Source organism: Biomphalaria glabrata, chromosome 9 (genome assembly GCF_947242115.1).
Source record: "Biomphalaria glabrata chromosome 9, xgBioGlab47.1, whole genome shotgun sequence".
In the NCBI taxonomy this organism is placed as follows: Eukaryota; Metazoa; Mollusca; class Gastropoda; family Planorbidae; genus Biomphalaria; species Biomphalaria glabrata.
In genome coordinates, this window is record NC_074719.1 from 19,426,361 (window position 1) to 19,453,273 (window position 26,913).

Below are 26,913 nucleotides of genomic sequence, written 5' to 3' on the forward strand. Positions count from 1 at the left end.
TAACAACTAGTAAACTAGTTCCACAGTTCCGGAACATAACGAACAAGTGTTAACAGTTAAATATTTCACATTTAGTACCACCGTGTGTTTGGGGTTAAAGGTTGTGATATAAAAAGACAATAGCATATTTTTTAAATCGTAAAATTGGTTTCAGAAATTGCTAACTCTTGTTGTAATTCCTCATTTAAGAGTGTGAAAATAAAGAATTTATAATAGTCTAAATATAAATTAAAAGACTTTATACACAGTTAGCTAACATATTTTTCTAATTCGTAAGTATAAATATACATGCGGCTCCCCATTCCCAAAATTTTTCAATGCGGCCCTCAATACAAAAAGGTTGCACACATACACAAGCTAGCGCGCACACACAAACACACACACACACACATTACTATTTAGTAATAATAATTTATTTTCAATCGATGACAAACTTCTCTGAAGCAAAGACAACAATTACACCCAACAACTGTGTTCTAGTTGAAATATGTTCTCATTCAATTTGTTTTTCAACAGCAGGAAACATCTGGAAAAAAAAAGTAAATTGCTGATGAAAGTTTCTAATCAGTCAGTACTTAACAGTTGAATGATATAGTATCATCTGTGGCACAAACATAATGGCCCATGTTCATATAAAAACAACCAATAATTAGGCCCCTATAATCGTGCAGTAGCGCTAGAGACAGGGGGGCTCATTATATCTCGGAAGCAACTCACCATTGGAAGCCTAATTGCATCCAAGACAAAAAAAAAAAAAAACTTTCCGAAAATGTTCAATTATTGATTTAATCTATTGCTGTAAGTCATGCTGTTTTGTTTTTCAAACCTGACAATCTCACGTCATATACATCTTCCTGTTTCAACATTAATTGTTTTTCCAACCAAATAACTTCATGTTCACATGTCTACCAGAATCGAGGAGCGTGAGTTTTTTTTTGTATTTTTTTTTGTATTATATGTTTCGGATGCTCAGAATTTCAGTTTATTTAATCCTAGTCCAAACCTTTTACAGGACAATGGGAGATTGGCGGATCATGGAGACTACAGTCCAGAGCGCATACCAAACTACTAGTCAATATTTTTCAATATTTTTTTCCATTTTTTAGTTCGATACCTTATTTTTCATCATTTCAAACTAAGTCAAAACTTTGACGTTGATGATTAATTTTGTTAGAAAATACATGATAAGAATGTCGTAATTAAATCTACTTACCGAAACTGAAGTGTTATTTCTTTTTGGAAGGCAAATTGGCGAAGGGGTAGTCACTACGGTAGTCGCAATAGAAAGTCAAAAACAAGTTGTCTACCTTGAACTTAGGCAGGGGACTGTCCGGTGAATATTCAAAAATATTCAAGAGAGCTGAACGAAATAAACAAGAGAAGCATATATTTAGTGTAATTGTATCTTCAGTTTGAATCAGTCATGGAATTAAATCTGTAAAAGACCTAGCCTAAAAATAATAAATATGTGCGATTGGATATTATTATTTACTAATTATTTTTGTTTAGCGCCATTGTATGCTTTTAGCTTTCTTAATATGAACTATGACCATATCACTTGTCTACACCCGTTGCGAAAGAGTGGGGGGAAAGGGCGATTTCATGTTAATGTTACCGTGATCGCTTTTAAATGCATTTAAAAACGTTGTAGGACTTGAATTCGAACTCAAGACTAAGCCGCCTAAAGCTGACTACGCCATATTATTAGCGGCACCCGAAAGGGGAAAAGACGCTATTAGTTTTGTGTGAAATGTCTGTCCGTCTGTCCGGTTTAGATCTCGTAAAAAGGTTCACATTTAACTTCACATTCACTTTCACCTATCCTTTGGTTTGCTGGACCGCTGGGGCACCACACAAGATCTGTAAACCTTCTTTCTCCATGCCTCTGTCATTTGTCTTTGATCAAATTTAATTCTGATGTTCTTTCAGAAAATTTTGATACCTGCCTTTTTACCTGCCTGTAAGGACACTTCGGGGGCCAATTTTGAGTTTGTGTTTCCACACAAACTGTCTTTGTAACCTTTGTTTTTTTTAGGTCTAGTCAAGCGTAATTTACATTGATTTATTTTTACTTAGAAAGATAAGAACGGTCCAACCAGAGCAGGGGTTCTCAACCTTGTGGAAGGCGAACCCCTTGGGGGTCGATTGACGATTTGCCAGGGGTCGCCTAGGACCATCGAAAATATGGATTGGTATTGTCTATTCTTCCATTGCTGTATATGTCTGTGTGTGTGTGTGAGGGGGGTGTCGCGGCAGAGTGGGGGATTGTAAAAAGGGGGAGCATAAAAGGTTGAGAACCGCTGAACTATAGTTTTCCCATTGTGGCCAAGGAGCTAGTCATTCTTTTCGACAGTTAAATGTTTAGGAAAATCGTTAGAGCAGTTCTTGAGATCAGAGTCCACAGACCCAGGTTCCTCCGTGAAGGAGTGACTTGTAATAAAAACCTTAAAAGACTGTAGTCTAGACTAGAATACTGGGTCTAGTTAGACATATAGTATTGATATTGTGTTTAAGTATTATATAAAGTAAAGGTCCACTTTCAGACCTTGTGGTCTAAAGGGCAGATGATGGGAAGGTCATCTGTTTCTGCTACACAACGACCAACCGCCTTTACTTTTCCCCAACTAATGTGATGTACCTATTAGAGCTGGGTGGACTCAGAGGCGCCCGAGGATACTGAAATTAAAAATCTTTACCAGGATTCGAACCCCGGAACCCTAATCGGAAGCCAAGTGCTTTACCGCTCAGCCACCGCGCCCTCATCAGTATTATATGAACAAATGTATTGTCACAAATGTATTGTAGCAGTGCAGCTAATAGTTTCTTCATCGTACGTCTATCAGTGTCTCTTATTTATTCAACTCTTTGATGAATACATGCGGGAATTCCCCCTGACGTCTGTGTGTTCAAAGTCAAAACATCTATAGCACATTTAATTTAAAGATGATTATATTTCAAAAAAATAACGGTCAAACTAGAGTTTTTCCCTGTATTGCTTATTAGCTTTTTTTTTACGTTAGAGCCATTTTCGAGAATCGTTTCCAGGTTCTACCCATGAAAGAGTTAGCAAGCCAATAAGAGAAGTAGTAAAAACAAAAACAAAAAAAAAAACTTACAGCAATTTTTACATTGCACCCACTGCAAAGAGTCAAAGTAAAAATGCAAAGGAGTTAATTTAGAAATATATTTAAAATGTTTCAAGTCATAAGATTGTTTCCCTTGATTTGTACATATAACTGTTAATGGTTTTAATGTTATTTAAGGCAGCATAATTATTTGAAAATTTAATGATATTTGTCGCTTTAGAATAATCACTTTAAAATACATGTTAGATTTACAAAAAAAAAAAAAAAAAAAAAACATTTTAAATAGCAGAAACGTTAAAATAATGCGTAGCGACGGGGACGATGATACTATTGCCCCGAAACTGACCTTCATCAAACTTATTCCCGTACATCAGAGGCCTCTGATTATTGACCGCTATGGCCCCGGAACAAATACTGTACTCTCTTGCCTCTTTGTCCCTGCAGGCCACGTGACACACACGTCCACAAGAGTCATGGGCCCTGACTATGGCTTTACTTATAGCACCTAGAGTAAAAAGACAGTGAAAGAGTTCATTGTTTTTTTTAAAGTATGTTTTAGATATTGAGAAACAGGGAACTAAACTTATTGTAACATTACTTCAGTTATAACGGCAAGCTGGTTAAGTGACAACGGTTATCAAAACATATGCTCAAACAGTGGCGTAGCTAGAGTGGGTGAGGGGGGGATCCAAATTTGAAAATCCATCGGGCCCCCACTTGAACCCCCAATGAGTGTCCGAAATTTATTTTTACATGAAATATTAAACATTACGCCATTATCTCATGTCTTAGTGTCGAATGTCAAAATCCAGTGGTCCCTAAAGAGGTCAAGCCCCCCCCCCCCCCCCCCGGGCCACCAAATCGCTAGCTATGCCAGTGTGTTCACATGATCAATTCCCACGATTTGTTTTAAACACTCGATCAGAGAAATACAAAAACAACACGAGCGTTTCAGTTTTGTGCTGTGTGTGTGTGTGTGTGTATGTGTGTGTGTGTATGTGTGTGTGTGTGTGTGTGCGTGTGTGTATGTGTGTGTGTATGTGTGTGTGTATGTGTGTGTGTGTGTGTGTGCGTGTGTGTATGTGTGTGTGTGTGTGTGTGTGTGCGTGTGTGTATGTGTGTGTGTGTGTGTGTGTATGTGTGTGTGTGTGTGTGTGTGTGTACATAGTGTCTGATGAAGGATTTAGTCGGATTATGTACGCGTATACAAGTGGAGGAATGGAAGAGCAATGGGCAGGAGGGTGCACATGTGATTCTTGTAGGGTGTAACTCAGTATAAGTGAAATGAAAGGCACGAGTTGAAATATGTTTTGAAAATCATTTAAAATTTTCTAATTTGTTGTGTTCTCATCTTAAGTAACACTGAGATTTAAATCTGTGTTTATTTCTTAATTAATCAGGTTTACTTTGTGAAATAAGTTGTTAATCTTTATTCAAGATGTATTTGGAAGTTCTACGCCTTCAAAGATACGTTACAATTAGCTGTCTGAAGTTACTACCAAATACTAAGTAACAGACAGTCAAAAATCAATACTACTATCAATTTTAAAAGTCCTTTGAACTCTATTAAATCTCAACCTCGGGATGCTTTGGCAAGTATTTAGATATTTACATTTGACATACCATCGGCCGGTTTCTTGACACCAATGTATCCCATGGATACTGACACGGTCAACTTTTGGTCAACAATGGTGGATTCTTTATAGTAGCCTGCGTAGTTCATTCCGTGAGAATACAAGAAGATTTGACCAACGGAATTGTCCTCTTCACATCTGGAGTACGTTTTAAGGTTGGACTGTTTGTCTGATATGTACCTGTAGAAAACAATCACAATTAAGTATTTAACTTGAAGCAACGTAACCAGTAACAATAATAAACATTTGTTTTTTCGAAATATTAATTAAAAATGAAAATGTCTCTATATATTAATTAACAACAACAACAAAAAAAAACAAAAAAAAAAAAACAAGGTTACAAAGACAGTTTGCCCACACAAACTCAAAATCGGCCCCCGAAGTGGTCCACCCAGGCAGGTAAAAAGGCAGGTATCAATATTTTCAGAAAGAACATCAGAATTAAATTCGATCAAAGACTAATGGCAGAGAAGAATGGAGAAAGAAGGTTGACAGATCTTGTGTGGTGCCTCAACGGTCCAGCAATCCAAGGGATAGGTGAAAGCGAATGTGAAGTTAAATGTGAACCTGGCCTAACTGATGTCTTATAATGACTATCTAATTGATCTAATTGCTTTGTAAATGGTTTCTAATGTCTCAAAAAAAAAAGTTTTCTTTAGTTAAGTGTTCTACAATTTGCAATTTCACGATCCGTTGCTACAGAGATTAAGTTTCATTTACGAATTTGTTGTTCTATGAAGCAGTCCTTCAAAAAATTAAATTTTAATTTGTCTTAAGTATCTTTGTAAACATTTTAGCAAAGATATTTTTTTTTGTGGATTTTTTTATCTATAATAAATCCAACATATGCCAATAAAAATACTACATTATTACCAGACAAGGTTGACTCAGCCAGTTGTATAGAGAAATATGTCATTTGGAGATATATGTTGCTTGCAAAAAATGACATAAGAAGAAAGAAAGCCGTGACTACAGTCTACAGAGGTCAAGAATTTAGTGAACTCTCATCTATAAAATCATTGTCCTAACAACCTTTAGGTCACAGTTTATGTGAAGTAGCCACCACAAACGGAGGAGCTGGAATACTCAACGAATGGCCAAATGGAGGAGCTGGAATACTCAACGAATGGCCAAATGGAGGAGCTGGAATACTCAACGAATGGCCAAATGGAGGAGCTGGAATACTCAACGAATGGCCAAATGGAGGAGCTGGAATACTCAACGAATGGCCAAATGGAGGAGCTGGAGTATTCAACGAATGGCCAAATGGAGGAGCTGGAGTATTCAACGAATGGCCAAATGGAGGAGCTGGAGTATTCAACGAATGGCCAAATGGAGGAGCTGGAGTATTCAACGAATGGCCAAATGGAGGAGCTGGAGTATTCAACGAATGGCCAAATGGAGGAGCTGGAGTATTCAACGAATGGCCAAATGGAGGAGCTGGAGTATTCAACGAATGGCCAAATGGAGGAGCTGGAGTATTCAACGAATGGCCAAATGGAGGAGTTGGAGTATTCAACGAATGGCCAAATGGAGGAGCTGGAGTATTCAACGAATGGCCAAATGGAGGAGCTGGAGTATTCAACGAATGGCCAAATGGAGGAGCTGGAGTATTCAACGAATGGCCAAATGGAGGAGCTGGAATACTCAACGAATGGCCAAATGGAGAACAATTAATTAATAAATGTTATATATCAAGTCAGCCACAGAGCAGGAAGGGAAGCACCGGAACTTACAGCTACCACGCTAGCAAGTACGCCAAACAGTCAGAATGTCTTCCTGACCGATGCAATAACAGTCCTTTAAAACTTGAACAACTCTATTTCCTCATATGTGATACGATATAGGACAACACTTTTATAGCTCAACAACAGCAAGAAAACTGTTCTGCAATAAATACCAGCACATATGGAAATAGAAGGAAATGAGAAGGTTGACACACTCTTTAGGATATGAAGAAAGTCTTGTGAATAGACAAAAAGGAGAATGGACAAGCTCTCATCCAAATTACAAGAAGGACGCCACCTATTATAAACCATCCCGATACGATCAACATCTAATTTTTCACATAAGAATCAGACACAACAGAATGAGAGAACATATGTTCCGGAAGCTGAAAATTGGAACCAGTAAAATGTGCCCTCGTGGAGTCTCACCAGGGAATGCCGACCATGTCCTTCAAAACTGCATTCTTCAACAATAAGCCCAAATAAGACACAGACCCCAAATCACCACCATAGAAGAGAAACTATATGGAGAGCTGCCTGATCTGGAAACCACTGTGCAGTTCATCTCAGAAACTTACATACAACTATTTTTCATCCGAGCATTTAGTAAGGTACAAATCATAAATGTGTGTATAAAATAATTCCATTAACCGTATATCAAAATTAAAGTCACGACCTGCTAAAATGAGATTCATTATCGTAGACCCCCGTAGATAGAAAGATAGATAGACAGACAGACAGACAGAAGATAGATAGATAGATAGATAGATAGATAGATAGACAGACAGACAGACAGACAGACAGACAGACAGACAGACAGACAGACAGATAGATAGATAGATAGATAGATAGATAGATAGATAGATTAGATAGATAGATAGATAGATAGATAGATAGATAGATAGATAGATAGATAGATAGATAGATAGATAGATAGACAAATATAGATAATGTTTTTACTAGTGTTTTACCTTTTAGTGTCCTCATACAGTTTGGGCGAGTAGATGTCATTCATCTCCATTACCACACCATCTTTGACGGGGAAACTTTTGTACTTCCTAAATCTTGGGGGTCTCATGTTGACTATCTTCACAGGGATCATCACCCACTCCTTAATATCACACTGGTCTTCACAGCAATAGTCGTTCTGATTGGGTATAGCGTAGTTTCTCTCCACGTTGCAGGTATCAGGAACTTTGTCAGAGCTTTGGCGTTTAGACCTGGGCGACCTTAGGGCTGGCAGACATCGGCCGGTAGACACTTCGCACACCAAGGAACTACTGAAATGGAGGGTAAGAATATTTTATCATTCAGAGCAGTGTTTCCCTAAGTGGGGTACGCGTATCCACAGAGGTATGGGAAGAGTTTGAAGGTGTACACATTGGGTTAACTATGCTGATTTTTTACACGTACCCAATTAGTTTATAAATTAGAACAAAAAAATAGCATACGTTTTAAATCCTTTTTATTTTTTATTATAAGTTTTAACAAACTCAAACACGGCGCTATTTTTGCATGCTAATTGTCATAGAGTAATTATTATTTTGTGTATGTAGGCCTGCAAAAATAATTGATTCTTATTCTTATTCTTATTCTTCTTATTATTATTATGTTAGAAATGAACGAGTAGTCATTCTCTGGGGCTGCCAGGGTCGAGTTTCGCTAAAGAGAAACAAAATTCATCGTAGTCCCTTTAACAGTTTCCACTGAGGAATTTTCTGGTGATGTGGCAGGTCTGCAGCAGTACCGCCCTCTGACAGGCAACGAAGATGTTCCTAGGAATGTTAAGGGCCTTGAATGTGTCTGTGAGGTCAGTTGTTATTATCCCCTCGGTTGATATAACAATGGGGTATATTGTTATTTTGGACAATTTCCATAAACGCTTAATCTCCAAGCCTAGGTTCCCATATTTTCGTTGTTTTTCTATCTCAGTTTTTCTTAAATTATGAGACAGTGGTACGGCGATATCGATAATGGTAGCGGTTTTTTCTTTTTTATCGATGAACAGCAGATCCGGGCGATTGAAATCTACCGTTTTGTCGGTCAGAATAGGTGTGGTGATTGTGTTTGTATAGACCATTGTTGAAAACACCTTATAGAACCTTGGTTGTAAGATGTGAGGATTTCTATGTTTATTTATTGTATTTATTATTATTCCATTGGTTGACTAGGTAAAGCGGGGTGACGGCCCTTGAGTTTTGTTATTGTTGACAGGGGACCGGAGTTTTGTGATAGCATAGTAGGAGCCATTATAAGGCAGTTCTGATAGTTAATGTATATTTAGGAGATCCGCTTTTGTTGCCTACAGTTATAATTTATTACTATTAAATGTTTCTTATTTCTAACGCATCCCTGGTGTTCTTGAAGTATTGCATATGTAATGTATCCATGTCAAAGTCATAGGCTAGAAGTTCACAACAATCACAACAATAGGCCCATCCCAGTACAGCAATGTTCAGTAGACTCGAGAACCTCTTGCGGAGAGTATTTATAATAAGAGGGAGTGTCCTTACCGTTCAATTTGTCCGTCAAAGCCAGGTGTCGGTGTATTAACTTTGCAACTTGGTTATGGCGACCTAGGTAGGCTGATTCTGATAGGGCTGGACATCCTGCCATAATGTGTTCAATCGACTCGCCCACATTTCCACATTTTCGGCATTTGTCGACAACATTGAGTTTCAGGATATGCTTCTCGTGATTTTTTGTCCTAATTACTCTGTCATGTATTGCTGTAACAAAGCCTTCTGTTTCAGGGTAGAGATGACCTGCTTTGAGCCATGTTAAGGAAGCAGTCTTGTCGATGTTGTCCCCATGTAATGAAGCGGAAATTTTCCGTGGAGTGTTTTTTCTTCCCATTGGCGAATCTCATGCCCTACGTCGTCCAAACCGACATTGACATCAGCATTATTATTATTATTATTATTATTATTATAGCTTTTATATTGCCCTACTTTCATGCTTATAGCATGTCCAGAGCGCTTTGGTCCAATCTCATTTGTGGACCAGTTGGGGGGGGGTGTATCTGGAAGAAGTTTTTTCCGTGCTGCCTTTATGCGCTCATTAAACACAAGTCTGCTCGAGTCAGGTGTCAAACCTCGAGCCCCCTTCATAGGTAGCCAAGCCAAGCCAAGTTTAAGCGTATTTAGCCTCTCAAGCACGCTTTTCTTTTCTTTTTTTTATAGGGGTAAGGAGGGGGGGGGAGACGAGCGGTACTTAACGTTACAAAAATTCTAGAAGGTGTACGCATCAGTCAAAAGTTTGAGAAACACTGATTTAGAGGAAAGCAGAGGCGGGCTTCGGGGATGCCGAACATGAACGACAGCCAAGGGGCCGCGCCTGAATGGGAACCACGACAATATGGACATTCTTTTAATACCATCAACACATTAGGGCCCTCGACCTCGTTAGCCGTACCAAGAAGATTTAGGCTGAACTATAGTGTGGTGGATTTATTAAAAAAAAGTTTTTCCTTAAAGAACAACGTTTCTCCATTGTGTTGAGACAATGCCATCCTTTATTCTACACCCATTACTATGTAAGCTCATCACGTGATATTGCCCCGGTGGGAAGCGTGGTCGAGAGGCCAATTTCGCTAGGCTTGGCTTGGCTACCTAGAGGGGATTGTGTTTACTGAGCGCCTAAAGGCAGTACGGAAAACCAACTCCTAGATACCCCCTCCCCGCCACAAATGAGATTGGACCAAAAGCGCTCTGAGCATGCTATAAGCATGAAAGTAGCGCTATATAAAAGCTATAATATATATATAGTGATATTGCAGTTTCCGTGTAACTAATAAAACAATAATTCAAAAAGGAAGTAGATAGTTCACTCACTTTTCTGAGGTCGGCGAGTCAAATCAGTGATGCCCGAACCACGACCCGAGGGTCATCTCTAGCCTGTGACACTGAGCTATCCAGAGCTTCAAATTATGTGATGACGTTGTATAATAATGCAAAAAGCTATTGCAGTTATGCGAAAAATGACTCGAGTATCGGAAATGTAAATAATTCCCTGTCCAATAAATTGAGATACCAAACACTTTTACTTTCATTTTGCTTTCTTTTAAGCTTCTTTTAGGTCTCAAATTTAATGGCCATTGAAAAATAATTCGTCATTTCGATAAAAATTGTGGAAACAACAATGAAAAGCTTGCACGATTATTTCTTGTACCTGACAACACAAGAATCAATTTAAAAAAAATAACAATTGGCTAATAAACTATCAGTAATTAATATTTATTTTGTTTAGTATTGAACAAGGGAAATAAATTGTACTTGACAGGTGTGGTGGAATAAGTTTAATTAAACTTCCTGAGCTCTTGAGTTCAAGCCGTACAACTTTTTTTTTAATGCATTTCAAAAGCGATCACGTGACATTGACTCAGATGCGCCCTCCCCCCCCCCCCCTCCTTTTCTTTCCCAACTGGTGCAGCAAGCGATAGGATCATAGCGCAATGAGAAACCTAAGACCATGAAATTGCTCTAAACAAAAAAACAATTGGTAAAATATTTCTAATCACATATTTTTTTTACTGTAGTTTAGATCTATTACAAATTTAATTATATGACATTTACAAACTGATACAATTACAATTAATATAAGCTTCGTTCTTTTTTAAGTAATTTTTTTTTATATATTTCTTGTTCATTGGAAAAATAAAGCAAGCTTACCCTACTCCGCAAGTTGGAGAGCGTGCAGAACACGTTGGAACCGGTTCGTACGTCGTTCTACTGGCCAGTGCGTCAGAGTAGCCGTATTCTTGGGTGTAGCTGCCAAAGCCAGTCGTTGCAGTTGGTTCGTGTCGAAAGTTGCTGTTCTGTTGGTAGACATTACAATGATATACAAACTATGAATCTAATAGAATGGTGTGAGATAGGAACATGTCATTCCACTGTGTTTAGGGCACTAACATATATATTGTTGGAGACGTGACCATGTTTGAGAAGAACTCAAAGTGAACTAGACGATGTACTAGCATACAAAAGTAGAACCGTATGCTTTCTAGATTCTCTACTTACAAAGGGAAAACATTTTTTATTAATAAGACGGTACCTCCTTTAAACAACTCATTGAGCTTTTTGTGTTTCTCTAAATAACGAATTATGTTAGATTTTAAAACAATGGAACATTTTTTACCCCCCCCCCTCTCTGCCATCAAAATATTTCAATCAATAGTTGCTAGATATAGTGCGTTCTAAAACGGTTTAAGTTAAGGGATGATCGAACATTCCGAGATTGCTTACCGATCTTGGGTACTGTGCTGGATTTACACCAATGCTTCTCAGTCTGTTTCTGAACATCTCAAAGATGTAGTCAATGAAGGCGTGATGCATGAAGAAAATAGGATCAAAGGCTGCAGTGTCCAGTCTGGTCATGACTCCACCCACATACATGTGCGCCGTGCCGTGCTGAAGTTCAATATCGTACTGGGGGGAGGCACTTGTCTGTACTACCTCTTCATATCTGAAACATAATCAGACATCCATCTTCATATCTGAAACATAATCAGACACCCATCTTCATATCTGAAACATAATCAGACACCCATCTTCATATCTGAAACATAATCAGACATCCATCTTAATATCTGAAACATAATCAGACATCCATCTTCACATCTGAAACATAATCAGACATCCATCTTCAGATCTGAAACATAATCAGACACCCATCGTCAGATCTGAAACATAATCAGACATCCATCTTCAGATCTGAAACATAATCAGATACCCATCTTCAGATCTGAAACATAAACAGACATCCATCTTCAGATCTGAAACATAATCAGACACCCATCGTCAGATCTGAAACATAATCAGACATCCATCTTCAGATCTGAAACATAAACAGACACCCATCTTCAGATCTGAAACATAAACAGACATCCATCTTCAGATCTGAAACATAAACAGACATCCATCTTCAGATCTGAAACATAAACAGACACCCATCTTCAGATCTGAAACATAAACAGATGCCCATTTTCGTATCTGAAACATAAGCAGACCTCATACTGTATCTTTTAAGCGCGAAGGCTACTAAATAGGTGATTTCATTGCACGCAGGCCGAGGGATAAATTACTAGGGTTTCAAACCAAGGGCCTTAAGTTCGAATATCGATAAAGAGATTTTGAATTTCGTGCATTTCAGGACATCTGTGAGTCCATACAACTGAAACCCTACACTGTCGTTGCGCTCGCCACATGATATTCCTGTTAATCTTGTGGGATGTGTGGCTTAGAGGCCTTGGTCAGCTTGGATACGGCATGACCAGATAACAAAGAGGCTCGAGTTAATATAACAATTGGATCAGAGTTTCCGGATCGCCAAAGGTCATCACGGAAGTTTTCTCCAAGAAATCTCCTCTCCCCCCCCCCACACACACATTGGTCTAGGAGAGAGATTGAACAATAGAGTGCTGAGTATGCTATAATCATAAAACAAAAATTGCTATATAGAAGCAGATTAAACGAAAAATGCACCTTAGAAAATGGATTAACTTTACATAAAATGCTCCACAGATAGCTCTGTTTAAAATGGAAATTTAAATTTTACTTTTTTTTTTTTACATTTCTAATTATTAATAAATAATTTAGAACTCATTTGAAAAACAATCAGAATAAAAAAAAAATACTTTAAAAAAAAAACCTTATATTAAAGGTATCAAATACTTTGGATTAGTCGTGTTATTACATTTGTAATACATCTAGACTAACAATAATAAATCCTTGCGATTGCTTTGTCTTGCGCAATTTTATGCTTTTAGCTTTCGCACTACGCTATGATCCTATCACTTGTCTGGACCAGTTGGAAAGGGGTGGGGGGAGAAAGTACGGGATATCTGGGTGATCGCTTTTTAAATGCATAAAAAAAAATAGGTGAACGACCTGAATGGACCTCATTCACAAATCGTAAACAACCAACATTTAGTCACGTGATCTTATTAATAAAACAACGAAAAAAACTGTCAGGTGACAACCTTCATGAATTAAACATGAGATCGTAAATTATATAGAAGAGATAGAGCACCACGTGCTAAATGTTGTTTGTTTACGATTGGTGAATGAGGTCCAATCGAATTTGTGGGCTAAAGCCTAATCAGGCTTCTCAAGCCAAGGCGGTAAACTCTCTGCTAAAGAAGTTTCTATGAAGATGGAAGATTGTATAGTGATCTATTGTTTCTATTTCATATTTGTGTTCAATTAGCCTAATATAAGTGTACTAGATGAAGCCGAGAGGACAGGAAAGAGCTGAAAGCAATTAAAAAACTAACAATAGACCGTGGAGAGTAACGTGTTTTTACAAAAGCCCTATGTTCCATGAGGAGCGCAAAGGAAAGATAATGATGATGATAATGATGATGTTGATGATAATAATGATAATGATAACATCCCCTTTTCATCTCTACACTCCTGGTCAATGCTAAAAATGTTTTAAAAAAAACAACAACTCTAAATTGTCTACCTTCGTCTTGTAAGAATATTGCTGATTATTTGAGGGGTCAGTAGATCTCCATCAACACCTGCATTTCTTATTAGCTGGACCCCAGTAGGTAGTCTCCAGCCCGCAAAAGGGCCATCCACAACCGGACCTCGAGGTGTTCCAAAGAAATCCGGCGTCCAAAGGCTTGATTCTAGTGGTCTTGCTAGCTGACCTTCAAGACTAGAGTCCCAGTATGGAAGACAAATTCGAGGATCCACTTGTCGGAGTGCTGTCTCATAGCTTCAAATAATCAGACATTAATCTTGAACAACATCTTAATATATAATTAAGTATATAATAAATCGCTTTAATATATCATAGCTCAAGTCCCAAAAAGACCTTCCTTCAGGGAACAGTAACAGGGAAAGAAGAAGAGGCAGACAGAGAAAGCGATGGGAAAATAACATAAACGAATGGACGGGCCTGCCATTGAAAGAGGTTCTATCCCAGGCAAAAGACAGAGAAGAATGGAAAAAGACGGTTGACAAATCTTGTGTGGTGCATCAACGGTCCAACAGACTAAGGGAAAGGTGAACGGTAAATGTATCCTTGCTTAAGTCCCCAAAAGACCTTAGTTCAGAGAACGGTACCAGGAAAAAGAAGAAGAAGCAAAGAAAGCGATGAGTAGAAAACACATAAAAAGTAGACAGGCCTGTCACTAGAGCAGATTCTACTTAAGACAAATGAGACAGACAGGCACGGAGGAAGACTGTCGAAAGATCATTTGTGGTGTCCCAACAGTTCGAAAGAAATAGGGATAGGTAAAGGTGAAGGCTGCTTCTGTCGCTGGGTATTTCTTTTTTATCAAATATAGAATTTTAAAATGTCTATGCGACAGAGAAAGAAACCGAGAGAGAGAGAGAGAGAGAGAGAGAGAGAGAGATTCTTGTGATGCACAAAACACTAAATTTGATTTCATTGAAACACTACATGCTACTCTTAAATGTGGTGAAATTGAAAAACTCAATGTCATGTTCATTGGGGTATGTACAATGTGAGAGATAAAATAAAGAAAGAAAGAATTCATAAAGCACTTTTAGGAATCTTTACAGGTTTAGATAATATGCATGCATTGAAACTGCATTAGAATTTTTAATTTTTGGCCGCAAAATGGAAAATAAAATAGCTTCAGATTATTTGAAAATAGTATCTGTTAGAGACAAAAAAACAATATAAATAAACAGATATTTGTTAGAAAATTCTCTGAAATCTCACATGAGTAGAAAAATTCTGTGCCAGCCAAGGAATCCCGCTCCACCGTGAGCAATCAAGTTCGTCTGTCCAGTGTGAATGTTGGCTATAGCATCAAACTTATTGGGTCGCACTGACTGGAGAGTTGAAAACATTACAAACATAAAAAATACTTTTAAAAAACAACTTATATTAAGCGTAGACTTGTATCAATTCGTTAGGATCCAGTCACGTCATTACATTTGTAATAGATCTGGAACAAAAACTAAAAAAAAAAGTATTTATAAAAGTAAATACACAAAAGAAAGGAACGACCTAAATTCGAACTTGTGAGCCTTGTCAAGCCAACGTGGTAACCACTCTACTAGCGTATAAGAGTCTATGAACATGGAAGATTGTAGAGTTATCTCTCTTGTTTCTAGTTCATGATTGTGTTCGCGTTCACTAAGCCTGATATAAAGGGGACTAATTCAGCATATACCACTACTTCAGTCAAGTATTATTTCATTCCCTTGTTTGACTTACCAAACAAAGTAATTTATTAACAATAGTTAAATAATTGGTTAATTAATTTTATTGATTCTTGTGTTGTCAGGTAAAAAAAATAATTGTGCGAAATTTCAGATTGATACGAGATTGGGTGTCGGAGAAATAACGTGTACAGACTTTTGGTCAGACAGACAGAGTGAGTTGATAGAAGCTTTCTAAAAATGTCTGACTGACAAGCATATATCAAATTCTTACATGACATTATTTGCTATATTACTTCATTTCTAAATACACTTTGAGCGCTTGCGAAGAAACATGATTTCCTTCTGTGCTTACCCTGATACCATCTCTGCAAGAATGAGCGATGGACGTAAAATGTATTTATACAGTATTATTTGTAAGCTAGAAAGCCATCTTTGTTTTTATTTAAAATATACTTATTTCTTCGGATTAGGATTAATTGATGAGATCATTTGAACGTAGTTAACGTCAAGAGACATCCTTTCTACGTAACGGTTTGTTACAAGGCATATACCAACTCACTCTGTCTGTCTGTTACAAGGCATATACCAACTCACTCTGTCTGTTACAAGGCATATACCAACTCACTCTGTCTGTCTGTTACAAGGCATATACCAACTCACTCTGTCTGTCTGTTACAAGGCATATACCAACTCACTCTGTCTGTCTGTTACAAGGCATATACCAACTCACTCTGTCTGTTACAAGGCATATACCAACTCACTCTGTCCCTTACAATGCATATACCAACTCACTCTGTCTGTCTGTTACAAGGCATATACCAACTCACTCTGTCTGTCTGTTACAAGGCATATATCTACTCACTCTGACTGTTACAAGGCATATACCAACTCACTCTGACTGTTACAAGGCATATACCAACTCACTCTGACTGTTACAAGGCATATACCAACTCACTCTGTCTGTCTGTTACAAGGCATATACCAACTCACTCTGTCTGTTACAAGGCATATACCAACTCACTCTGTCTGTTACAAGGCATATACCAACTCACTCTGACTGTCTGTTACAAGGCATATACCAACTCGCTCTGACTGTTACAAGGCATATACCAACTCACTCTGTCTGTTACAAGGCATATACCAACTCACTCTGTCTGTCTGTTACAAGGCATATACCAACTCACTCTGTCTGTTACAAGGCATATACCAACTCACTCTGTCTGTTACAAGGCATATACCAACTCACTCTGTCTGTTACAAGGCATATACCAACTCACTCTGACTGTCTGTTACAAGGCATATACCAACTCACTCTGACTGTTACAAGGCATATACCAACTCACTCTGACTGTCTGTTACAAGGCATATACCAACTCACTCTGACTGTTACAAGGCATATACCAACTCACTCTGTCTGTTACAAGGCATATACCAACTCACTCTGTCTGTCTGTTACAAGGCCTATACCAACTCACTCTGTCTGTTACAAGGCATATACCAACTCACTCTGTCTGTTATAAGGCATATACCAACTCACTCTGTCTGTTACAAGGCATATACCAACTCACTCTGACTGTCTGTTACAAGGCATATACCAACTCACTCTGACTGTTACAAGGCATATACCAACTCACTCTGACTGTTACAAGGCATATACCAACTCACTCTGTCTGTTATAAATCTTGTACAGGTTATTTTTCCCACTTCTCTTTCTAGAACTATATACAATTGTTCAAAATCGAAGACAATAAATGAAAAACTAACAAAAAACATGAATAAGGGGTAACTAATTGAATTACTTTTATACAGAAAAAGGGGATCAATCTTACAGTTACGCTAGATATGGCAGTATTTTTGCGGTTCTTTTCCTTACATAAAAATTGTTTTTAATAGGTCAGAGTGTTAATTTTTAGAACTGCAGGGACAGAAGGAAGTTGTACATTAATTAACTCTATCCTGCACGGTGATTAAATTAATGTTTTCGTTTTGACAGCAACGCACTTTAAGGGTTAATTATAGAAGTAACTGCTGGTGCACCATTAATTATAGAAGTAACTGCTGGTGCACCATTAATTATAGAAGTAACTACTGGTTGCACCATTAATTATAGAAGTAACTACTGGTGCACCATTAATTATAGAAGTAACTACTGGTGCACCATTAATTATAGAAGTAACTACTGGTGCACCATTAATTATAGAAGTAACTGCTGGTGCACCATTTATTATAGAAGTAACTGCTGGTGCACCATTAATTATAGAAGTAACTGCTGGTGCACCATTAATTATAGAAGTAACTACTGGTGCACCATTAATTATAGAAGTAACAGCTGGTGCACCATTAATTATAGAAGTAACTGCTGGTGCACCATTAATTATAGAAGTAACTGCTGGTGCACCATTAATTATAGAAGCTACTGCTGGTGCACCATTAATTATAGAAGTAACTGCTGGTGCACCATTAATTATAGAAGTAAATGCTGGTGCACCATTAATTATCTCGTTTTTAAGGTCCAGTTGCTGCGCAGACCGCCACACACACACACACACACACAAACAATATGGACTGGGTATAATTTTGCTTTTTTTTTTTGTGTGCTGTTGAGCCTATTCGGAAACCTTGAGACCCAAAGAAAACACAGTGCGAAAGGAAGATGCAGACTAGCAAACGACCTTGCGGAAGAAAGATGCAGACTACCAAACGACCTTGCGGAAGAAAGATGCAGACTACCAAACGACCTTGCGGAAGAAAGATGCAGACTACCAAACGACCTTGCGGAAGAAAGATGCAGACTTGTTTCATTATTTTTTGACTCAAAGCGTGCTAAAAATAGGAAACAGATTCAGTTCCAAAGTTGGTTTGTTCTCAACTCACTGTGTCTCTCTTCAGGGCCACAACTGCATTGTGATAGCGTGTCCTCTCCTCTGTAGTCAACATGCGGTACTCTTTCCTGACACACCTGGATGTTATCTGGCGAGTATTTCTGCCTGTACTTTTGATAGCAATGTCACGAAGTGACTTGATGTACCTGAGCAAAAAAAAATGTTCACAATTAGCACGGTTTCTGAATGTTTAGATTTTGGTGAGGTTTCATGCAAGCAACATGACCAGGCAAAGATTTAAAAACAGCAGGCACAGAAACTTCCACACATAATAACAGTAAATGAAGACCCTGTTCAGGATTTCTGTGGAATCCTCTAAACTCTAACCTCTACAAGCGTCACTATAACTACACTTAATAAGACATTTATAAGCATATTTTTGAAGAATGAATGAGAGTACTTGTAAATTTAATCGTGTTGCCTCTATTTTGTTTTATGTAATATGCATATTTTGCTAACCATTATTAATTTTTTAATTATGCTCGTCAACTTAAAAGATGAGGCGCTGCGTGATAATACTATCAATCACATACATCTAGCCCTTGTTTACATTCTTACTCTACAGTATGATTGAACCGGAATAACATGAAAACGTGTGCAACTTAATTGTCCTGTCTTTTCTTGTGTCTAATATCAAACAGGCAAAATAAGATAAAATAACAAGATTACAAAGAGAGTTTGTGTTATCACACAAACTCAGAGGCGGCCCCCGTCAGAGTCGGATCCCTGTCGGATCCACCTATTCGCAAGGAATATTCAAGACGTGATTTAATTTTAATGGTCAAAAGTAATAATTTTCCAAAAATTCATTTACCGTGGTAAAAAATGTTATTGTTTTTTTTCTGTTTTACATGTTTCGGATGTTTCTAAGTTAAAAATATTTAACTACTGGCTGGACGACGGAGGATACAGCGAGCATGGTATGAACCCTGCCTGGTCGGGCAGTTTGCGCGCTGGACTATCGTTAGGATTTATCGATGTTCCCTGGTTCAAACCCTGCCCCGCTCCCATCCCCCGTCGTCCTGCGGGAGGTTTGTACTAGTTTACTTCCATCTTCAACTCTGATTGAACATCCGAAACATGTAAAACAAACAAACAACCTGGGACCGTCGAGATAATCAGTTCAGCACGCTAACCGCACGACCAGGCATTGCTCTTAATTTAATAACAAACTGAATACAATAATCATTCAGCATTGATTGGTAATTGAAAAAAAAAAAAAAAAAAGAACACATGTATCGTGCTTGTACTTCGATGTCTCAGCACATTTATCAACAGAGCTATTGGCATTTTCCTTTAAACGGAACTAGAATAAGGATGTAGATCGACATAAACTAAACTTCTGATTTATTACTCTTAAGATCTATATCTACTTGATCTAGATCTATAATATAAATTTGGAATAATTTAGATGTAATTTAGATTAGATTTATGCAATAAAAAATCCTAGATTATCTATCAATAGTCTGAATGCATCATTAAATTTAAAAATATAAATTAGCTTTAGTATATTATAACATTGCAATATTGATCTAGACGTTTGGAAATCAAAATCTGCACTTTAAGTCTAGAAATTGAAATTCTATATCTTGATCTAGTATATATCAGTCTAAACTAGACCTAGAAAATCTAGATCTAAACTGTACAACGATTTTAATTAGAATATAAATCCAGATCTAGTTTAAAATATCTTGATATACTGTAAAACAAAATCTAGATCTAGTTTAAAAAATCTAGATTAAATCTAATTCTCAAAGAACGTGATCTCCTCCCTCAAGTTTACTACTCTACTTAGACTTGATCACTAACAGCCTGGACAACCCAGTTCTCTACTTAGACTTGATCACTAACAGCCTGGACAACCCAGTTCTCTACTTAGACTTGATCACTAACAGCCTGGACAACCCAGTTCTCTACTTAGACTTGATCACTAACAGCCTGGACAACCCACTTCTCTACTTAGACTTGATCACTAACAGCCTGGACAACCTAGTTCTCTACTTAGACTTGATCACTAACAGCCTGGACAACCCAGTTCTCTACTGAGACTTGATCACTAACAGCCTGGACAACCTACTTCTGTACTTAGACTTGATCACTAACAGCCTGGACAACCTACTTCTGTACTTAGACTTGATCACTAACAGCCTGGACAACTCACTTCTCTACTTAGACTTGATCACTAACAGCCTGGACAACCCAGTTCTCTACTTAGACTTGATAACTAACAGCCTGGACAACCCAGTTCTCTACTTAGACTTGATCACTAACAGCCTGGACAACCTAGTTCTCTACTTAGACTTGATAACAGCCTGGACAACCCAGTTCTCTACTTAGACTTGATAACTAACAGCCTGGACAACCCAGTTCTCTACTTAGACCTGATCACTAACAGCCTGGACAACCCACTTCTCTACTTAGACTTGATCACTAACAGCCTGGACAACCCAGTTCTCTACTTAGACTTGATCACTAACAGCCTGGACAACCTAATTCTCTACTTAGACTTGATCACTAACAGCCTGGACAACCCAGTTCTCTACTTAGACTTGATCACTAACAGCCTGGACAACCTAGTTCTCTACTTAGACTTGATCACTAACAGCCTGGACAACCCAGTTCTCTACCTAGACTTGATCACTAACAGCCTGGACAACCCAGTTCTCTACTTAGACTTGATCACTAACAGCCTGGACAACCCAGTTCTCTACTTAGACATGATCACTAACAGCCTGGATAACTCACTTCTGTACTTAGACTTGATCACTAACAGCCTGGACAACCCAGTTCTCTACTTAGACTTGATCACTAACAGCCTGGACAACCCAGTTCTCTACTTAGACTTGATCACTAACAGCCTGGACAACCCAGTTCTCTACTTAGACTTGATCACTAACAGCCTGGACAACCCATTTCTCTACTTAGACTTGATCACTAACAGCCTGGACAACCTAGTTCTCTACTTAGACTTGATCACTAACAGCCTGGACAACCCAGTTCTCTACTTAGACTTGATCACTAAAAGCCTGGACAACCCAGTTCTCTACTTAGACTTGATCACTAACAGCCTGGACAACCCAGTTCTCTACTTAGACTTGATCACTAACAGCCTGGACAACCCAGTTCTCTACTTAGACTTGATCACTAACAGCCTGGACAACCCAGTTCTCTACCTAGACTTGATCACTAACAGCCTGGACAACCCAGTTCTCTACTTAGACTTGATCACTAACAGCCTGGACAACCCAGTTCTCTACTTAGACTTGATCACTAACAGCCTGGACAACCCATTTCTCTACTTAGACTTGATCACTAACAGCCTGGACAACCTAGTTCTCTACTTAGACTTGATCACTAACAGCCTGGACAACCCAGTTCTCTACTTAGACTTGATCACTAACAGCCTGGACAACCCAGTTCTCTACTTAGACTTGATCACTAACAGCCTGGACAACCCAGTTCTCTACTTAGACTTGATCACTAACAGCCTGGACAACCCATTTCTCTACTTAGACTTGATCACTAACAGCCTGGACAACCTAGTTCTCTACTTAGACTTGATCACTAACAGCCTGGACAACCCAGTTCTCTACCTAGACTTGATCACTAACAGCCTGGACAACCCAGTTCTCTACTTTACTTAGACTTGATCACTAACAGCCTGGATAACTCACTTCTCTACTTAGACTTGATCACTAACAGCCTGGACAACCTACTTCTCTACTTAGACTTGATCACTAACAGCCTGGACAACCTAGTTCTCTACTTAGACTTGATCACTAACAGCCTGGACAACCTAGTTCTCTACTTAGACTTGATCACTAACAGCCTGGACAACCCAGTTCTCTACTTAGACTTGATCACTAACAGCCTGGACAACCCACTTCTCTACTTAGACTTGATCACTAACAGCCTGGACAACCCAGTTCTCTACTTAGACCTGATCACTAACAGCCTGGACAACCTAGTTCTCTACTTAGACTTGATCACTAACAGCCTGGACAACCTAATTCTCTACTTAGACTTGATCACTAACAGCCTGGACAACCCAGTTCTCTACTTAGACTTGATCACTAACAGCCTGGACAACCTACTTCTGTACTTAGACTTGATCACTAACAGCCTGGACAACCTACTTCTCTACTTAGACTTGATCACTAACAGCCTGGACAACTCACTTCTCTACTTAGACTTGATCACTAACAGCCTGGACAACTCACTTCTCTACTTAGTCTTGATCACTAACATCCTGGACAACCCAGTTTCGCAAAGATAGGTTGTTGCAAATGGAAGAAGGCGCATAAAAAATCTCAGAACCATATATGACTACAAACAATGGAACCAGAATTGTGTAACTGACATTGAAGAGAAATCATTATTAGCTGCATCTCTATCGATGTAGTTCTTATGGCAGTGTCTTCTTATCTTATGTTATCTTATATAATACAGACGTTACTTCAAAAAAGAAGATGATTACGTCCTACGCGTCATGCATTTAGTCATGCATATTAACCAATGACTTAAATTCTGCCAAGTCACTGGTTTTCCTGGCTAGCTCAGGCAACCCATTCCATGCTCTAATAGCACTAGGGAAGAAGGAGTATTTGTACAAATTTGTCCTAGCATATGGGACGAGGAATGTGCCTTTTTCTTTGTGTCTTTCAGAGTATTTTATTAAATTTTGTTTTTGTATTTGAAGATTATGGTTCAGTGTTTTATGTATTATTGCTACTTTACTTTTGAGCCTTCTGTCCTGAATGCTTTCTAAATTTAGTGATTTTACTAAAGGTGTTACTCTAGTCAAATGTGAATATTCGTTTGTTATGAATCGCACTGCTCTATTTTGTGTCTGTTCTAGTTTCTTAATGTTTTCTTGAGTTGAGGGGTCCCAAACAGAGGATGCATATTCTATTAATGGCCTAACCAAGGTTAAATAACATTTTAGTTTTATGTTCTTATTTGATTTATAGAAATTTCTTTTAATAAATCCTAATGCTTTGTTTGATTTTTTTGTAGTTTCATCAATATGTGGATTCCATGACAGTTTTTCATTTATTATAACACCTAGGTATTTTGCGTTTTCAGTCTGTGTTACTGGTTTGCCATGAATAAGATAAGTGGAATTAATTTATTTTAGTTTTTTTGTTACTCTTAACAACTAACATTTTTCTGGGTGGAAAGACATGCTCCAATTTGATTCCCATTTCTGTAATTCATCTAATTCTCTTTGTAAAATATCTGTGTCTTGTGTTGTTTTTATTGTTCTATATATTATGCAATCGTCTGCAAATAATCTGACTTTTGTTGCTGAAGTAATGCAATTTGGTAAATCATTTATGTAAATTAAAAATAGTAGTGGACCCAAGACTGTTCCTTGAGGTACACCTGAGTTTACTGTTATCGGTGTTGATTTAGAGCCATTTATTATTACAGTTTGTTCTCTCCCTATCAGAAAGTCTTTAATCCACTGATGCAGTGGACCATTAATGCCGAAATATTTTAATTTTTTAAGCAAACTATGGTGGTGAACTTTGTCAAAAGCCTTAGAAAAATCTAGTAAGATAGCATCTATTTGTTCACTATTATCTAAACCTTTTGAAAAATCATCAATTAGTCCTATTAGTTGTGTTTCACATGATCTATATTTCCTAAAGCCATGTTGGTATGGTGTGAGGACATTATGTTTGTCTAAGTGGTTTATGATGTTGCTACATATTATGTGTTCTAGGATTTTACATGTGATGCTGGTAAGTGATACTGGTCTGTAGTTTCCTGGGTCAGATTTTTCTCCTTTTTTAAATAGTGGGGTGACATTAGCTTCTTTCCAGTCCTTTGGTACTCTGCCCTGGTTAAGTGAAGCCTGAAAGAGTATTTTGAACACTGGGGCTAGCTCATTACTTAATTCTTTGAGTAATCTAGCTGGAATACCATCAGGTCCAGAAGCTTTATTTGGTTTGGTGTTGGCTAATAGTTTTTGAATTCCATTTTCTTGTACTACTATATCTTCTATGTTGTCTACTTGGTTCAAATTCAGTAATATGTCTTTGTCTCCTGGGGCTGAGAATGCTGATGCAAAGTATTTGTTTAGAATGTTTGCTTTAGTTTCATTATCATTATGTATTATGTTATGTTCATCTTTTAATGGCGCTACGCCTGTTGTTTCCATTTTCTTAGACTTAATGTATGACCATAGGTTTTTGTTGTTGTCTTTAGATATTACATTGTTTATGTATTCACTCTGCAGCTGTCTGCTTACTTTTTGGGTTAAGTGTTTAATTTTTATATACTTTTTGTAAACTCTTTCTGCATTAGTTTCTTTAAATTTTCTATATAGGTTTTCCTTCTGTTTACAAAGCTTCTTTAGTCTATTATTAAACCAGCATTTATTTATTTTGTTTGATGTGTATTTAGTTGGTATTTGATTTTCTATAATGCTTTTAAGATGGTTTTTAATGAAATTCCAGAGGTCATCGACTGGTTGGTTAATGTCTTTTTCTAATAAGAATGTTTGTTGAAAGTTTAATGCAGCTTGGTGTAGTTGTGTTAGGTTACATTTATTCCAGAGTAAGATTTTTCTTTTGGGTTTTGTATTGGCTACTGCTTTTATCTGACTGTGTATTTTTATGATCTCATGGTCTGATAGACCAGGGATAATATCATAATCAACTACTAATCCAGGTCTGTTGGTTAAGAAGAGATCTAATGTGTTGTTTAATCTAGTTGGCTTTTTAATGATTTGATCTAAACTTAGGTTGTGTAAAGTTTCTATGAAAAGCTCATTTATGTCCTTAAGGTTTTGGTGTTTATCTATGGTTAGTGTTTTCCAATTTATATCAGGTAGGTTGAAATCACCCATAATCCAAAAAACTGCATTTTTATTTGTCTCTTTAAGTGTCGTAATCTGATTACATAGTTCCTGCATGTATTCTAAACTAGAATTTGGTGGTCTGTAAATGCTGCCTATTATTAGGGATGTTGAGGTGGTATTAATTTTACAAAATGTTGATTCTACATTTTTTGAGTTAGGTAAGGTAATTTCTTCTGCTATAAGAGTGTTTTTTATTGCTAAAAGAACTCCTCCATGATTATCAGCCCTATCTTTTCTAAAAATTTCATAATTACTATTGAAATTTTCTGCATTATAAATTTCAGGATGTAGCCAAGTTTCTGTGCCTGCAATTATGTCTGGTTTCTCACATTCTAATAAAATTTCTAAGTCTGCTGTTTTGTTCCTAATGCTTTGAAAATTTATTACTAAGGTTTTAAGGTATTTTGGTGTTACTTCTTTAGTAGGTTTGTTTAGTGAGGCTGTTGTATTAATTTTAGTAGATTTAACAGGAGTGGATCTGGCTAGTGGTTGGTGAGTTTGGTTTGGGATGGTGTTTAGGATGTTGTATGGGTTAGAAGTGTCTGCATCAAAGGAATCAAACAGTCCTGATGTAACGCTGCTAATGTATGTCCATAAATCAAACAGTGAGTTCCGAGGACTTTTAGTAACTCATTTTGTACCAAACATTGAAATCCAGATCAACATTCAGGCATACTTGGAGCACCGCCTGTTCAGACACCACAAATATTTTGCAAGAGATCTTAGACTTTTCCACTAACTAACAAACTTTATCAGTTACATCACGTGCTGTAGAGGTCGTTTCGTGAGGTTTGCAAAATAGAAACTTGTTTTTAAAATCACTTTTATGCATACATCTGACTTAAACCTGCAATTGTGAACATTTTACAACTCCTGTGGACTGATCAAGCTGAGTGCTAAATATTGGAAATAGAACGGTCATCATTTCCTGATCGATAATATCAACAAACATATCAGCTATTCTCCTTTGAACACTGTCATTAGATAAAAGACTTGTACTAAATTTATTTATGAATTCGGCTTCAAACATAACTCTAGTAATTTCTTTGACCGCTGACTCCTTAGTAGTGATGTTTCATAGCTCTAGGAATTCTGAGAACAACCCCCCCACCAAAAAAAAAGAAGCTTAAACGGCTGCTATGTTTTGACTAGGATATTTGCCACCTGAGTCAATTCTTTTTTTTTCTTTATTTCATCAGCCTTTCAATCTAACTTACTGGATGCGGCAAAGCTCGGGCATTTGTTCAGCCTTTCAATCTAACTTACTGGATGTCCTTATCGGCAAAGCTCGGGCATTTGTTCAGCCTTTCAATCTAACTTACTGGATGTCCTTATCGGCAAAGTTCGGGTATTTGTTCAGCCTTTCAATCTAAATTACTGGATGTCCTTATCGGCAAAGCTCGGGCATTTGTTCAGCCTTTCAATCTAACTTACTGGATGTCCTTATCGCCAAAGCTCGGGCATTTGTTCAGCCTTTCAATCTAACTTACTGGATGTCCTTATCGGCAAAGCTCGGGCATTTGTTCAGCCTTTCAATCTAAATTACTGGATGTCCTTATCGGCAAAGCTC

At 37.7% G+C, this 26,913-nt stretch overlaps 1 protein-coding gene across 2 annotated transcripts in view; it reads right to left on the reverse strand.

Annotated features, from left to right (window-relative positions):
* Window positions 1–395: 395 nt before the first annotated feature.
* Window positions 396–26,913, reverse strand: part of LOC106054522 (uncharacterized) — a 28,970-nt gene continuing 2,452 nt past the window's right edge. The window contains exons 3-12 of one of the 2 annotated variants that reach the window (XM_013210410.2): window positions 18,468–18,621; window positions 15,145–15,257; window positions 13,912–14,169; window positions 11,691–11,910; window positions 11,118–11,263; window positions 7,419–7,724; window positions 4,710–4,900; window positions 3,433–3,591; window positions 1,214–1,360; window positions 396–526 (exon numbers count right to left, since the gene is read on the reverse strand). In XM_013210410.2, the coding sequence (XP_013065864.2) occupies window positions 1,227–1,360; window positions 3,433–3,591; window positions 4,710–4,900; window positions 7,419–7,724; window positions 11,118–11,263; window positions 11,691–11,910; window positions 13,912–14,169; window positions 15,145–15,257; window positions 18,468–18,621 (1,681 nt within the window). In that variant the 3' untranslated portion in view covers window positions 396–526; window positions 1,214–1,226. Of the gene's footprint in view, window positions 527–1,213; window positions 1,361–3,432; window positions 3,592–4,709; window positions 4,901–7,418; window positions 7,728–11,117; window positions 11,264–11,690; window positions 11,911–13,911; window positions 14,170–15,144; window positions 15,258–18,467; window positions 18,622–26,913 lie in introns of both variants that reach the window. The other variant, XM_013210409.2, reaches the window with a different exon arrangement.